At 50.3% G+C, this 16511-nt stretch overlaps 1 protein-coding gene across 2 annotated transcripts in view; it reads left to right on the top strand.

The window, feature by feature from the left end:
* RNF213 (ring finger protein 213) overlaps positions 1-16511 on the top strand; it is a 2329248-nt gene that overhangs the window by 1339631 nt on the left and 973106 nt on the right. For both annotated transcript variants that reach the window (XM_085617427.1, XM_085617426.1), the window contains exons 26-29: positions 8554-8709; positions 8908-12507; positions 12622-12758; positions 13264-13359. In XM_085617427.1, the coding sequence (XP_085473553.1) occupies positions 8554-8709; positions 8908-12507; positions 12622-12758; positions 13264-13359 (3989 nt within the window). The remainder of the gene's footprint in view (positions 1-8553; positions 8710-8907; positions 12508-12621; positions 12759-13263; positions 13360-16511) is intronic.

The raw sequence follows: 16511 nt of genomic DNA, 5'->3' as shown, positions 1-16511 counted from the left end.
CATAAAGAAGCGTATTTTTCCACATATCCAAGTCTGGTGTCCGTTTCTGGGGGGATTGATGTATTTACTGTGTGTATGATTGTAAGTGCTTAACCAACAACGCCTGAGGAATCGCCTTGGCTGCTCACGCCACGCACCTAGAGGGTGAGCAAGGGTCATTCAAAAGGGGTTATCCTGCGCCCTGACGTGGAGGAGAGGGTTCCTGCTTGACACAAGGGCAACCTTGCGCCAACCAGAGATCCCCGATTCTAACATTGTTGGCAGCGGCTGGGATTTCGGAGTTGCATTTGTAATTTGCATACAGTGAATTATTAATCACCAGATAGTGAGAGCAGACCAAGTAACGCAGCCACAGGTTTTTATTTGTTGAACTTTGTTGAGACATCTGCCATTACTGCAACCATGCCTGGCTCACTCTCTGCTGGAAGAGCACTCTCTGTGATTTCTGGAATGGATGAGGTGGATTGGGAGAGACTGGAAGGTTACACAGCGGAGCAATTGAAAGGCTACAGTGTAAAATTCAGAGTTCCCCATGCTGGATTCAGGAAGAAGAACCAGTACGCCAAGGCGTTGAGAGCCTGGAAGGAGTCACGAGACCCACGGAATGCGGGGGACATCGTTCCACCCGACAACCTTGAGGAGCCCAGCAGAGTCCGGTCGCCAGAGGAGCTGGCAGACAGGGCAGCAGACAGGGCGCATGCAATGGAGATGGCAAAGTTGGCAGGACAAATGGAAATGGAAAAGCAGAAGTTGGCCCTGGAGGCACAACAACGCCAAATGGATCATGATATAAGATTGAAGGAGTTGGAGCTGAAGGCGAAAAGTTTGGACACCGCTCCTTCTGGTGGCAGCACTCCACCGGTGCAGGTAGAGTCCAAGGTGTACATCCCCAAAGATGTAGTAAAGGAGTATTTTAGAAAGGATGACATAGGGCAGTGGTTTAGAGCCTACGAGGTGGCCATGTCTTCACACCGGGTCCCTGAGAAAGACTGGGGAGCGGGGTTGTGGGGAAGGTTCCTTGCTGAAGGGCGTGACACACTGTTAGATTTACCCTTAGATCTCCAAGCCTCATACCCCCATATGAAGGAAGCTTTAATGACCAGGTATGGGTTAACTCCTGAGCTATATAGACAGAGGTTCAGGGAGACTAAGAAGATCCCTGAGAGTACGTACGTGGAGTATGTAACCTTTTTCTGCAGAGCACTGGATGGTTGGGTGAAGGGTAGCAAAGTGAATGATTATCAAGGGCTGCTTGATTTAATTGCATGGGAGCACTTGTCCAGTCAATGTTTTCCTGAGCTACGCCAGCACCTGATTGATAGCAAGCTGTCCAACCCGAGGAAGCTTGCTGAGGAGGCGGACCGAGCACCAGGGTCCACAAGGGTCAAGTGGGAGACTCCGCCAAAGGTGGGCAGGGTCCCCAGCAGAAGAGTGGGGGGGACAGGGGTAAACAGAAAGGGTTCCAAAAAGGCCCCCAAAGTAATCCCCAAGGGAACCAGCAGAAGGGTTCTCAGCCTCCCCCACCCCCGCAGCAGAACGGGGCCCCGACAGGTAGACCTGTTCCAAAGGGGCCCTTCAATTGTTATAGGTGTGGTGACCCGGGTCACATTGCCTCTGATCCTAAGTGTCGCCTGTTTGGTAAGACCGCACCCACTGGTGCTCCACCCCGGCAAGTAGCTAGTATTAACTTTAGGGAGGAGGTAGCAGTCCAGGAGGGTGGGGGTCCCGGGCAGATGACCCTAGTCTCGCTAGGAGACAGTGAGATGGTCCCTGAAACCTACTTACCCTCTAACACTAAGAAATATGGGCAAGTAGTGACCATCAATGGAAAGAAGGTTGAGGCTCTTAGAGATACAGGAGCCAGCGTGACCTCGGTGAGGCAACACCTGGTGTCTCAAGAGCAGATTGTACCCAATGCCTACTGTAGGGTTGTCAATGCTGACAACATAGAGAGTCGTTGTCCAATGGCTCAAGTTCCCTTTGAGTGGGGGGAGGTCTCTGGTACTCTACAAGTCGCTGTGAGAACTGACATGCCTGTAGACTGTCTGCTAGGGAACGACCTGGAGAGCTCCCCTTGGGAAAAGGTGGAGAAGACCACGCATCTGAGGATGGTGGGTCTGCCCGATTGGGCGTGCGTGACCACCCGGTCCATGGCAGCCAGTAGGGGTGTTGAGAGGGTCCTGGAGCCTGAGGGAGAGGTCCAGGAACCGGCCTTAGGGAGAAGGCGCGGGAAACCGGCCCCCGAAGTTCCCACGGCCCAGGAGGAAGTAGACCCTGAGGGGATGCTCTGGAGCCTACCGGGGAACAGATTGCCGAACTGGGAGACTTGCCTGAGCTGACCCATTGGCAGCAAGAAGGAGGTCCCTCCAGGGAGGAATTCTGCAGGGAGCAGAAAGAATGACCTTCTCTCGTGGGTATGCGGCAGCAGGCTGCAGACCAGACCAATGGTGTTCAGGCCAAAACACACTACGTGTACTGGGAGAGTGACCTCCTGTATTCCGAGCCTAAGGCTGCTGAACCTGGGTCAGCCCGTGTGCTGGTGGTACCCCAGAAGTTCAGAACATTCCTACTGGGGCTGGCTCATGATGTGCCTTTAGCAGGACATTTGGGGATGGACAAGACCTATGACAGGCTTGTCACCCACTTTTACTGGCCCCAAATGCACAAGAATTCAGATTCCTACTGCAGAACCTGTCAGACTTGCCAGGCAAGTGGTAAGAGCGGAGGGAAGCACAAGGCTCCTCTGCAGCCCTTCCCCGTGGTCGGTACGCCATTCCAGCGAGTGGGTATTGATATTGTGGGGCCTCTGGACCCCAAGACAGCCCTGGGCAACAGGTTCATCCTGGTCTTGGTGGACCATGCCACCCGGTACCCTGAAGCCATCCCTCTGAGGACAGTGAAGGCCCCCGTGGTGGGACGAGCACTGATGGGAATTTTCTCCCGAGTGGGATTCCCTCTAGAGGTGGTGAGCGACAGGGGGACCAATTTCATATCCACATATATGAAATCCCTGTGGAAGGAGTGTGAGGTAACTTACAAGTTCACCACTCCTTACCACCCCCAAGGAAATGGGTTGGTTGAGAGATTCAACCGAACCCTCAAAGGCATGATCATGGGCCTGAACGGTCCAATGAGGCGTAAGTGGGACGTCCTCTTGCCATGCCTGCTCTTCGCTTACCGAGAGGTGCCACAGAAGTCTCTAGGGTTCAGCCCCTTTGAGCTTCTGTATGGTCACCCGGTAAGAGGACCTCTGAGTTTGGTAAAGGAAGGCTGGGAGCAATCTCCCAGGAAACCTCCCCAGAATGTATACAGTTACATGCTGGCCTTCCGAAACCAGACTCGGCGTTTCAGGCAACTTGCTGAGGCAAATCTGGAAGCCAGCCAGGAGGAAATGAAGCGGTGGTACGACCGGAATGCCACTCTGGTAGAGCTTCAACCTGGACAAAAGGTGTGGGTCTTAGCCCCAGTGGAGCCTTGTGCACTTCAGGATAAGTGGACAGGTCCATTTGAGGTTGTGGAGCGCAAGAGTCCTATCACCTACTTGGTGGACATGCAGTCTCCCAGGAACCCTTTGAGGGTCCTACATGTTAACCGCCTTAAGCCCCACTTAGAGAGGACCGAAGTGGGCCTGCTGCTGGCCACTGATGATGGAATGGAAGAGGAGACCGATCCTCTTCCTGACCTCTTAGTAGCCGCTGAGAAAGATGGGTCAGTGGATGGAGTTAACCTCTCACCCACCCTGACGCCCGAACAACAGGAAGATTGCCGCCACTTGCTGGGGCAGTTTCCAGATAGGTTCTCCCTGGTTCCTGGTGTCACAGATTGGTGCGTCCATGATGTGGACACAGGAGACAGCTTACCTGTGAAGCACAAGGCTTACAGGGTAACTGACAGGGTCAGAGCTTGCATCAAGGAGGAGGTCTCCAAGATGCTTGCGCTAGGGGTGGTTGAGTCCTCCAGCAGTCCTTGGTCCAGCCCCGTGGTCTTGGTCCCCAAAGCTGCTGCGCCGGGAGCCACACCTGAACTCCGGTTCTGTGTGGACTACAGAGGACTCAATTCAGTAACGAAGACTGACGCGCACCCCATCCCCAGAGCTGAGGAGCTCATTGATCGGCTGGGGGCTGCCCGGTTCCTCAGCACGTTTGATTTAACGTCTGGGTACTGGCAGATCGCCTTGACCGATGGGGCCAAAGAGAGGTCTGCATTCTCTACACCAGATGGGCACTTCCAGTTCCGAGTCATGCCATTTGGAATGAAGAATGCCCCTGCCACCTTCCAGAGGTTGGTCAACCAGGTACTGGTTGGGCTGGATGCGTTCAGTGCCGCCTACCTGGATGACATCGCAGTGTTCAGTGCCACCTGGCCCGAACACCTGCGCCACCTCTGGGAAGTGTTGATGGCTCTGCGCCGAGCAGGCCTCACGATCAAGGCAAGCAAGTGCCAGATCGGGCAGGGTTCCGTGGTGTACTTGGGACACCAAGTGGGGAGTGGCAAGGTGGCACCCTTGCAACCCAAAATTGAGACCATCCTGGCTTGGGAACCCCCCAAGACGCAGACCGCAGTGAGGGCCTTCCTGGGGCTCACTGGGTACTACAGGAGGTTTGTCAAGGGCTATGGAACGATTGTTGCCCCCTTGACAGAGCTGACTTCCAAGAAGCAGCCCAGGAACGTGATCTGGACTGACACCTGTCAGAAAGCTTTCAACACCCTGAAGACTGCCATGTGCACGACGTCCGTGCTCTTGGCCCCTGACTTCTCCAAGGAATTCCTAGTGCAGACAGACGCTTCAGAGCATGGTGTAGGGGCTGTTCTCTCACAGATGACTGAGGAGGGCTGGGACCAACCCGTAGCCTTCATCAGTAGGAGGTTACTTCCACGGGAAAGTAGGTGGAGTGCAATTGAGCGAGAAGCATTTGCTGTGGTCTGGGCGCTGAAGAAGCTAAGACCCTACCTGTTTGGGTCTCACTTCCGGGTTCAGACGGACCACAGGCCCCTCAGATGGTTGATGCAAATGAGGGGTGAGAACCCGAAGCTGTTGAGGTGGTCCATCTCCCTACAGGGTATGGACTTTACGGTGGAACACCGTCCTGGTACAGATCACGCCAACGCTGACGGTCTGTCCAGGTATTTCCGCCTCAGTGACGAGGAACCCCCTGGGCAAGGGTAGTTCTCCCCACATTTCAGCTGGAGGGAACACGTGTTAGACCTGGCACCTTGGCGTGAGTTTCCCTTCCACTTTTTGATGGTGTGCCTCGATTGTTTTGCTGGTGTTGTCCGCTCAGGGCACTGCGCCATGGCTAATCCGTGCCGCAGTGCAAGTGCTCCCTAGGTAAAGTGTACCTGTAATTGATGTTCATGATTGGTTTATTGGATTCACTGTCAGTCCCCAGTAAAGTGCACCAGGGGTGCCAGGGCTTGTGAATGCCAATGCTGCTGGTGGGCTTGCGTTACAACAAACAAATGATGGACGGAATGCTGACAATGCAGACATTCTCCCCCAGTCAAGAGATCTGGGTTAAATCCATCGTTCTTTTGCCCACTACACCACCCCAGTTCAGACATGGCCATATGCAAATCAGTCTTGACCCTGTGCCTCATGGGAACAGTCCAGCCCGAACTGCCAAGCCATGTCTTCCCTGGACCGGAATCAAGCATCCTAGGACCGGTTTCTGGCTATCAGCCGTCATCAGCCAGGATAGCTTGACTCCAGTGGCGTAGTGAGCACGGGACCCACGTCTGGGCATACCCATCCCACTTAGGGCGAAAAGCGTTACAACAAACAAATGATGGACGGAATGCTGACAATGCAGACATTCTCCCCCAGTCAAGAGATCTGGGTTAAATCCATCGTTCTTTTGCCCACTACACCACCCCAGTTCAGACATGGCCATATGCAAATCAGTCTTGACCCTGTGCCTCATGGGAACAGTCCAGCCCGAACTGCCAAGCCATGTCTTCCCTGGACCGGAATCAAGCATCCTAGGACCGGTTTCTGGCTATCAGCCGTCATCAGCCAGGATAGCTTGACTCCAGTGGCGTAGTGAGCACGGGACCCACGTCTGGGCATACCCATCCCACTTAGGGCGAAAAGCGTTACAACAAACAAATGATGGACGGAATGCTGACAATGCAGACATTCTCCCCCAGTCAAGAGATCTGGGTTAAATCCATCGTTCTTTTGCCCACTACACCACCCCAGTTCAGACATGGCCATATGCAAATCAGTCTTGACCCTGTGCCTCATGGGAACAGTCCAGCCCGAACTGCCAAGCCATGTCTTCCCTGGACCGGAATCAAGCATCCTAGGACCGGTTTCTGGCTATCAGCCGTCATCAGCCAGGATAGCTTGACTCCAGTGGCGTAGTGAGCACGGGTGGGCTTGCAGCGCTGGTTGCGCCACCCACAGAAAGCGGCCGTGTAAAATGTGTCTAGGGTCTGCCACCGCAGACCCTGTGCGCGGTCTGGGACCGTCGCGCTGACTGCGCAAGTGCCCCCACTTGCCAGTCCCTAAACCTTCCCTTACCTACATATTAGCCACCCCTCTGGTAGGCCCAAGGGCAGGGTGCATTGTAGGCATAAGGTAGGACATGCCCTGATGTGTGTGGCATGTCTTAGTAGTGAATTACAGCCATTTTCGTTTTTCACTATTGAAGGCTACCTGCTCTCCATAGGCCAGAATGGGCTGCTGGAGTCACTACACGCTGTGACCCCAGTGGACTCAGAGAGCATGGTAGAATGTCAAGTTTAGTATGCCTGAACTCAGAATAATAATAAAATACTTCTTGTAGTCACGTTTATTTTAATATCCTGGGTTTGTAAATACTACTTTTAGAAAGTTAGTATTTACTGACCTGACCATTTCAGTCCGCCTCTGCTGTGTGTGTGTGTTCTGCCTAGCAACAGTAAGGAGCAGGGTTGGGGAATCCCCAGAGACAGGTTGGCTGCCAGGTGGTGGGTAGGGAGATGACCCCAGGATGGGTGGGAGGAGTACACCTTGACTCTTGAATAGACCTGTGCTCTGCCACCACAAAGCTTGCGCCGCCCCCTGTGGGGCGGCTGATGTCTCTGCCCTGCTGCTGAAAGGAAAGAGCAGAGTCACCATAACAAAGTGCTCCAGAACTGGACTGAGCCAGGCCCAGGCCCCCTGGCGCTAAAGAACAAAAGAATCATGGTATAAAAGTAGGAGCCTGGCTCCTAAGAAATCTGAATCCTGTTTTACCACAAAGAACTTCTGCCCGACTAGAAGGAGAAGGAGACGCTGGAGGAGCTGGCCTGCTGCTTGCCTTGCTGAGAAAGGAGAGGAAGAGACTACTGAAAAGACTTTGCTGCTTTGTGCTTTAAACATTCTCCAAGGGCTTGATCTGAGCTTGCCCCCTGAACTGAACCCCAGGACCAGTGGGTTCTCTGTGCTTTTGCTCGTCCTCCGATTCGAGCCGTGTGTGCATCCCGCTGGAAAGAGACTGCGCCCCTCAATGCCCCTCCTAGGGTCGTGACACTCAGGAGCTCGCCTGCCGCAACCCCGTGAGAGCCCCGCTCCGTCCGGAGCCGCTCTCTGTCCCCGGGCTAGGCCGCCTGCACCCCTGTCACCGCCTGCCACTGGAGCGCGCTGAACGCGCTATCACCCCTCCCGCCGGAAACCGTCCGACGACTGTGATCTACGCCGGGTCATCCAGCTGCACTGACCGTGACCTGTGACCCCGCTTCGCTATCCCCGGACATCTCGGGCCGCGCCGCCCCCGCTGTGGAGACCCCCCCTGCACCGCCGTGCTGAGGGTCGCTGGCCGCGCCTGCCTACCTGCCCACACCCGCTGATCGAGGACCCAAGACCACTTCCCAAGCTGAGAGTCGCACCGACCTGTGCCGACTCCCCACATCACTGAAGAGGTTCCAGTATCGGGCTCGGGGCCCGCAACGCCTTATTTCCCCTTTCACAGGAGTCGATCTCTGTAAGTACTGGAACCACAAGTGACATTTGCAAGAGACTGCAAAGTATCTATTTGAAGCTACGAACAAAGAACACTTGCCTGCTTTACAACCTGGTGGCATAGCGAAAACGTTATTGGTCTTGTGATAAGTCTGCTGAGATATATATACCTATTTTTACATAAAGAAGCGTATTTTTCCACATATCCAAGTCTGGTGTCCGTTTCTGGGGGGATTGATGTATTTACTGTGTGTATGATTGTAAGTGCTTAACCAACAACGCCTGAGGAATCGCCTTGGCTGCTCACGCCACGCACCTAGAGGGTGAGCAAGGGTCATTCAAAAGGGGTTATCCTGCGCCCTGACGTGGAGGAGAGGGTTCCTGCTTGACACAAGGGCAACCTTGCGCCAACCAGAGATCCCCGATTCTAACAATTATGTGCAGATGAAATTCTCCACATATTGAGAATGACTTTATTCCCAGATAGTAGTGGGCATATCCTCATCCCCCTCCACTTACTTGTTCTAATACTTCTTTCCGGTTTAAAGATAAGTTGTTTTTATCATGTTATCCCATATCTCCAGTCATGAGATTTTACAGTTTTGCTTCTGTGTGATATATTCCACTAGGTGCAGGGTGGAATTTCAGAATTCCTTTTCAAGCTGTTAATTCTGCAGTATCTCATGGATGTTGAAGGAAGAATGTGGAAGCGTAACCCCTACCACCTGTATGTGGTTGAGATCCTTGAGCCTGCTGATGTCACATCCAAGAAACAGCAAAGAGCGGTATGTGTACAGAGAACATATTAAGCAAGCACTGATTAGCTCCATCTAATCGGAGGGAGGTATTGTTGTTATGCTGTTTGTATTCTGTTTTTTAATAAAGAAATATTTTGCAATGAAGCTGGAATTCAAATACAACAGGGGTCTAGTTATAGTGCTGGATGCAAAATAAACGTTACTATTTTCTTTTTTTCTCTGAAGGTTTCTCATGGACTGCAGTACCGTTTCCTTGATGTGTTCCCAAAAATAACCTGCAGAGCTCCCAAAGAAGTGCTACAAATGGAGATGCAGGCACACCCTGTCCAGAATAGTGGAGATCCTGGAATGGACCCTGAGGAATTCTGTAGTGAAGCCTTTCAGAGACCTTATCAGTACCTTCTTCATTTCCAACAGGGACAGAACTTGGATATGTTTCAATACAAACCTGGCTCGGTTCAGGGCACCACCGTGCAGTGTTTGCAGCTGTTATTAATTTATTGTGGTATACTTGATCCAACATGGTCAGAGCTCAGAAATTTTGCCTGGTTCTTGAACCTTCAGCTTAAAGATTGTGAATCCTCTCTGTTCTGCAATCCAGATTTTGTTGGAGATACCTTACAAGGATTCAAAAACTTTGTAGTTAACTTTATGATTTTGATGGCCAAGGATTTTGCCACACCATCCTTAAATATTTCAGATCAGAGTTCTGAAAGGCAAGCATTCAATTTAGATGAAGTTACAGAGGAGGATCTGGCACCATTTCTGATGCGCAAGAGATGGGAGTCTGAGCCTCATCCATATATTTTCTTCAATGAAGACCATGTGTCCATGACCTTTCTTGGCTTTCATCTGCAGCTAAACAATGATGGAGGTGTTGATGCCATAAATCCAGCCAATGGAAAGATCATCAAAAAAAATGTCATGACAACACAGCTGTATCAAGGTCTTCAGCTTCAGAAAGTCCCATTTAATGTTGATTTTGATTCACTGCGCAGAGATGAAAAGATTGAAAGACTTTGCATGGTTCTTGGAATCGAGTGGCCACTGGACCCTGATGAGACCTATGAGTTGACAACAGACAATGTCCTCAAAATTTTAGCCATTCATATGAGGTTTAGATGTGATATTCCTGTTATTATCATGGGTGAAACTGGCTGTGGAAAAACAAGATTGATAAAGTACTTTTGTGAATTGCAAAAGAGTGGTGTCATCGCAGAGAATATGAAGCTTTTGAAAGTCCATGGTGGAACAACAGCTGATTTGATTTATAAAAAAATTAAAGAGGCAGAAGCCATTGCTGTTAAAAATAAAATGGACTTTGGTTTGGACACTGTGCTTTTCTTTGATGAGGCCAACACAACAGAAGCCATAAGCAGTATTAAGGAAGCCCTTTGTGACAAAACGGTTGAAGGAAAATCCTTGGCTGAAAATACAGGTTTGCATATCATTGCAGCATGCAACCCTTATAGGAAGCACACCCCAGCGATGATTGAGCGACTAGAGTCTGCAGGCTTGGGATACAGAGTCAAAGCAGATGAAACCAAAGAAAAGCTTGGTTCCATTCCTTTAAGGCAATTGGTATACCGTGTTCACTGCTTACCTCCCAGCATGATTCCTCTAGTATGGGATTTTGGCCAACTTAACAATGACACAGAAAGAAAATACATTCAGCAAATTGTTCAGCGACTAGTGAATTCCATTAAACTGGCAACACATGAGGTCAATCTTTTGACCAATGTTTTGTCTGTGTCGCAAGCGTACATGAGACGAAGAAATGATGAGTGCAGCTTTGTCAGCCTTCGAGATGTTGAGCGTTGTGTAGATGTCTTCAAATGGTTTTTTAACCACAGTGAACTACTGTTAAATAACCTACGTATGTATCTTGAGAAGAAGAATGATGTCAAATATAGCATACCTATGGATAAAGTTTCGTGGTGCCTTGTCCTTGCTCTTGGTATTTGCTATCATGCATCTTTGGAACATAAAACTGGATACCGAAAGGTTATATGTAAATATCTTCCTGAGAAATATACAGAAGAAAAATCAATTCTTCAAGAAATAACATTGATGCAGGACCTTTTCCTCAGTGGTGCACGACTAAGGGAGACTATTGCACGAAACCTTGCCTTAAAGGAGAATGTATTCATGATGGTCATCTGCATTGAGCTTAAAATTCCTCTCTTTCTGGTTGGGAAGCCTGGAAGCTCCAAATCTCTTGCTAAAACAATTGTGGCTGATGCCATGCAAGGCCAAACAGCTCATGAAGACCTCTATAGGCAACTGAAGCAGATCCATCTTGTCTCATTTCAATGCAGTCCTCATTCCACACCTGAAGGAATCATTGGCACCTTCAAGCAATGTGCCCGGTTCCAGAAAGGGAAGAATTTGGAAGAATATGTTTCTGTTGTTGTATTGGATGAAATAGGACTGGCAGAAGACTCTCCTAAAATGCCACTGAAAACACTGCATCCACTTTTGGAAGATGGATGCATTGATAATGATCCTCAACCACACAAAAAAGTTGGTTTCATTGGTATCTCAAACTGGGCCTTGGATCCTGCCAAGATGAACCGTGGTATTTTTGTATCCCGTGGTGACCCAGATAGGAAAGAATTAATTGCAAGTGCACGTGGAATATGTTCTTCAAATGATTTAATTCAAAAGCTTATCAAACAATACTTTTCCTTGTTTGCTGATGCATACAGCAAAATCAGCATAACCCAAAGAGAAAATGGCAAGGAATTCTTTGGGCTGCGTGATTTCTACAGCCTCATAAAAATGGTGTTTACAACTACTAAGCGGTCTAAAAAAGAACCTACTATCCATGAGATAGTGCAGGCGGTCCTTCGAAATTTCAGTGGGAAAGATGATATAGATGCTTTATGCTTTTTTAAGTCCATCTTGAAAGGTGAAAATTACTCTAATGAAGTTAATACAATTGAACTGATCAAGCAGAACATCTATAGTGATGATGGGGACTGTCGGTACTTGCTTGTTCTGACAAAAAACTATGCTGCTCTCCAGGTAATACAGCAAGAGTGTTTTACAGGTGACCAACAACCAGAGATAATTTTTGGTTCTAGCTTCCCCAAAGATCAAGAATACACCCAGATCTGTAGGAACATCAATCGTGTGAAAATCTGCATGGAAACAGGACAGATGGTCATTCTTTTGAACTTGCAGAACCTCTATGAAAGCCTCTATGATGCCCTCAACCAATACTACGTTTATTTTGCAGCTCAAAAATATGTAGACTTAGGACTGGGCACTCATCGTGTCAAATGTAGAGTGCACCCCCATTTCCGGTTGATAGTCATTGAAGAAAAAGAAATTGTATATGAACAGTTTCCAATCCCATTGATAAACAGACTTGAAAAACACTACCTTGATATCAACACAGTCCTGAACAAGAGGCACAGAACTATTGTCCAGGTTTTAGAAAAGTGGGTGAAAGACTTTACAAACATTAAGACTGACCACCTTCGTGACAGCCGGCAGAAATACAGCTCTTCTGATGTCTTTGTTGGTTACCACTCAGATACTTGTGCTTCCGTTGTTCTGCAGGTGACAGAGAAGCTAAAGAAGCAACGGTCAGAGGATGATGATGAGTATTTGACAGAGGTAATCAAAAAAGCTAAGACTGTTTTACTAAATTGTGCTACACCTGATTCAGTGATTCGATTGAGTGGCTCCAATTTGGGTAGCTTTGAGGCAAGAAACCTGGCCCATGAGTACTTCAAAAATCAGAAGCACAATTCCCTTGGTGATTTCCTTTCTTCTCAATTCAGTATGGCGTCTGATAGCTGCACCAAGTTCACTGAGGTAAGTGACACTTCTTTAAGGTACCTCAAAAATATTGATCTTTGAATATATTGGTTTGCTTTGTAATGTCCAGCCAACTAATGGGAGGATTTACATTTACCTTCTATGATCAAGATTACAACTTTTTCTCGTCTTCTGACGCCAGCCGACACTAAGAATTTAAAAAGCGAGGTGCAGGGCAGATTTCGATGCATTGCAGTTCTCTCTCTGCAGCAGTTTGATACGGAGTACTCCTTCCTTAAAGAAATACGGTTAGTTTCCATTTTCATCTTCTCACAACCTTTTAGGAATCTCCAGCAACTGTGCTCTGTGTATTAAACATATAGTCTTCTAATTGGCCTTTTAGTTGACTTGCAATATATTTTACTCTATAAATAAATGTGGCAAGAGATCAAATGTGGAATGGGTAGGCCATATGTAATTTCCACATAACTACTATTTAGAATCTGCCCAATTGGTGCTGGGATCAATTAAGTACTTTTAGATGTAATTTAAATATTGAATAGCTGTGAATGGCTTCTCACATGCCCAGTGTGATTAAGGTTACAAATGTTAGATGCACTTAAGGAGCTTTTGATTCTAAACCAAAGAAGAGTATTTTTTATGCATGGTCAGTATAAAGCTTGAATGGTAATTTTTTGTGTTTGTTTCTAATCGAAATGCAGATAGGAAATTAAAGATGTCTCTCTGGATTGTCAAGCCTGCTAATCAAAGAAGTCCTTATCCCCCTTTCCTTTGTTTTTCTTTTTACTTTAGGTCGTTCTTTGAATTATCTTCTGGCAGCAAGTTACTCATTATTCAGACTGACTTTGAACATGGTTCTCAAAGCGCTCATCTCATTGCATCAGCAAAGTAAGTGCCACAGGAGTTGTGTACGTTGAGAACTAGTATTGTTTACATCATTATTACTCTAAGGGGACAGGTTTAATCTATGCTCAGCTTAAACCTGCATTATCTGAAAGAAACACGTTCGTTAGATTCCTTACCTTAGAATATCCCCAGGTGTCAGGCTGGATCCGGAAAGATTTTTCGTCAGCAGTACCCTTGCGCGTCGATAGGCGTCATCTGCGACTCCGCGTCCGTCCTCGTGATCGCCGCGATGACGTCGTCGGAGTACTTCTGTCGCTGACATCTGTTCTTCTTTTTTCCGCGCCAGTAAGCGCAGATCCAGGAAGAGCATACCCTTAGTCACTTTTTGACTAACTTTTTGGACTTTTTTGGTCTATTTCATCGAGTCGACCAAGACTCCTGGTGCCGGTAGGGATGCCCGGGTTCAAGCCGTGTGACGCCTGTCACCGACTATTGTCGGTTACCGACCCCCCCGTCAATGTCTCTACTACCTTGGGGCCGACCATGATGACAAGTCGTGCCCCGACTGCCGGGCCTTGACCCCGAAAGCTAGATGGGAGCGGTCCCGCAAGCTCCTCGAGATCCGGCAGTCTGCTCCGCGTCGCTCGAGGTCCCGGTCGAGGAGGAGGTCGAGGGACCGCTCGTCCGGTTCGAAGTCCTCGCATTCAGGTAAGTCGAGGCACAGTAAGAAGAAGTCGAAGAAGCGACGCCGCTCTTCTGAGTCCTCTCGCCGGTCGCGTGACTCGGCTGAGGGTTCGGGTGGCACCACCCGCGCGGCTCTGTCGGAGCTGCAGGAGTCGCGTCCAGCCCCATACCCTCCGGTCCCTGGGCCTAATGAGACTCCGGGCGAGATTCAGGACTTCCTCGTGGCCATGAGGAGTCTCGCTCCGCCAGCGCACCTTCGGGCCCCGCAGGTCTGACTGGGAGGCCTAGCGAGCTGGCGGCTTCGGCCCCGGTGCCGTCGTCGACTTCGGTCCTGATGCCGCAGGCCCCCGTGGGATCCAGGCCTGGATCCTGGTCGACGCCGGTTGACCTTACGACCCCTCCGCCGGCGCCGACCCCTATGGTGCCTCAGACGACGCCGTCCCCAGTTTCAGCCCCGGTTCAGGTCCGGGGTTGGAACGGCGCCGATGGATGAGCATTTCATCTACCACCCGGCTCCGTCCTTTCTACCTGTATACCAGGAGACGGATGAAGGGGAGGACTGGGAGAGGTCTGAGAACCCTCTGGCACAGCAGTGCCAGTAAAGTCAGGACTGGGCAGACGAGCTGGGGGATGCCCGTGGTCTCAACACTTCGCCTGACACTGGCTTCATCTCTCCTCCTTCCGTGGCTACGGAGGAGGGTGCAACATATTCTGTGGTGCTGCGCAGGGCTGCCGAGGCCCTTCACCTGGAGCTCCCTGCAGCGGCCGTGAGGGCTAACCTCCTCACTGAGGTGCTTCAACCGCCAGTAAGCTCTTCGGAGCCTCTACTGCAGTTCAATGAGGCCCTCACTGATGTTCTGATGGGCACTTGGTCCAAACCCTCCACAGTCACTCCTGTGGACCGGAACGTGGCCCAGCGCCACTGCCCTGCTCCGGGCGACCCCAGTTTTCTGTCGGTACACCCCACCCCTGAGAGTCTGGTTATCCAGGCCTCTACGTCTCAAACCGCCTTCCCGTCTGCTCCTCCGGATCCGAAACCAAAAGGTTGGAGCAGTTTGGGAAGAAACTGTTTTCCTCCCTCAGTTTGGGGTTGCGGTCCATTAATACCGCGTGCCTTTTGGACCGTTATACCCACTCCTTGTGGGATACGGTGGCGGACGTGCTGCCCCAGTGTCCGGAGGAGGCCAGGACATGGCTCGCCCAGGCTCTTTCTGAGGGGCGGGATGCAGCACGGTACTCCATTCGATGTGGACTTGACACCACGGACTCGCTGGGTAGAGCGATTGCGACGACTGACGATTCGTCGTCACGCCTGGCTGAGGTCCACGAATTTTTCAGGGAATGTCCAGAGCACCCTCATGGACATGCCCTTCGATGGCCGTCGCCTTTTTGGCGAGAAAGCGGATAGTGCGCTGGAGCGCTTTAAGGACTCCAGGGCTACGGCCAAGTCCTTGGGCCACTCGGCCTGCGCCCCCAAACTTCCGCTATTCGCCCCTTTCGTGGCCAAGGAAGGGGCGCCCCCGCATGTCTGCCCAGCCACACGCCACAGAACCAGCCTCAAAGCGGTCGCGGACGTGGATTCCGCTGTGGCGGCGCAGGGGGACTGAGAGCCGGTCAGTCCACATCTGCTCCCGCAGCATCTGCCTCAAAGCCTTCCTAGTCTGACCTTTCAGGCCAATTCCACACCAGTGGGAGGCAGTGTTCGCCATCACCTGCTCCACTGGCGTACCATCACGTCGGACAGGTGGGTGCTGCAAATCGTCCGAAGGGGCTACTCCCTCCCCTTCGAGGCGACCCCTCCAGCCATGTCACCGCAGTACCACCGCATGTCGGGGGATCACTTGCAACTTCTGCAATAGGAAGTTATGGCCCTCTTGGCCAAGGGGGCCATCGAGCGCGTAGGACGGGGTTGTTACTCCCACTACTTTCTGGTTCCCAAGAAGAGCAAAGGGGGCCTACGCCCTATCTTGGACCTCAGGAGCGTCAGTGCCTTCCTCCGAAAGGAGAAGTTCACGATGCTCTGTTAGACTTGGGTGTCTCTAGTTGGCACAGATGTGCACTTGTGACAAACAGGGACCCTCTCCTCTAGTCAGGGTAGGGGGGTAGACTCCTAAAATAACCCCTGCTCACCCCCTTGATAGCTTGGCACGAGCAGACAGGCTTATCTCAGAGGCAGTGTGTAAAGCATTTGTGAACACATACAGTAATCAAGTGACAACACTGCAAATGGACACCACACAGGTTTTATACAAAAAATAAGTATTCTTTACATAGATTTCCCACAAGACCATTAAATGACAAAAATACACAATACTGTTAATTTAGATGGTAGAATTTTGCTTAGTTCTCTTAAGTTCTTAAATGCGACACTTTAAGTCAATGTACCTTTTAGATGCGACACGCAGGGCAACGAAAGTGTTGCAACGATGTTGATGCGTTGAAGATTTTGGTGCACAGAAATAAAGACGTGAAGATCTTCCAGATGTGGTACGCTTCTCTGATGTTGCAAG

This window comes from Triturus cristatus, chromosome 7, assembly GCF_964204655.1.
Source record: "Triturus cristatus chromosome 7, aTriCri1.1, whole genome shotgun sequence".
Taxonomy (NCBI): domain Eukaryota; kingdom Metazoa; phylum Chordata; class Amphibia; order Caudata; family Salamandridae; genus Triturus; species Triturus cristatus.
The sequence above is the reverse complement of the archived record's forward strand: the minus strand, read 5'-3'. Positions and strand labels throughout refer to the sequence as shown.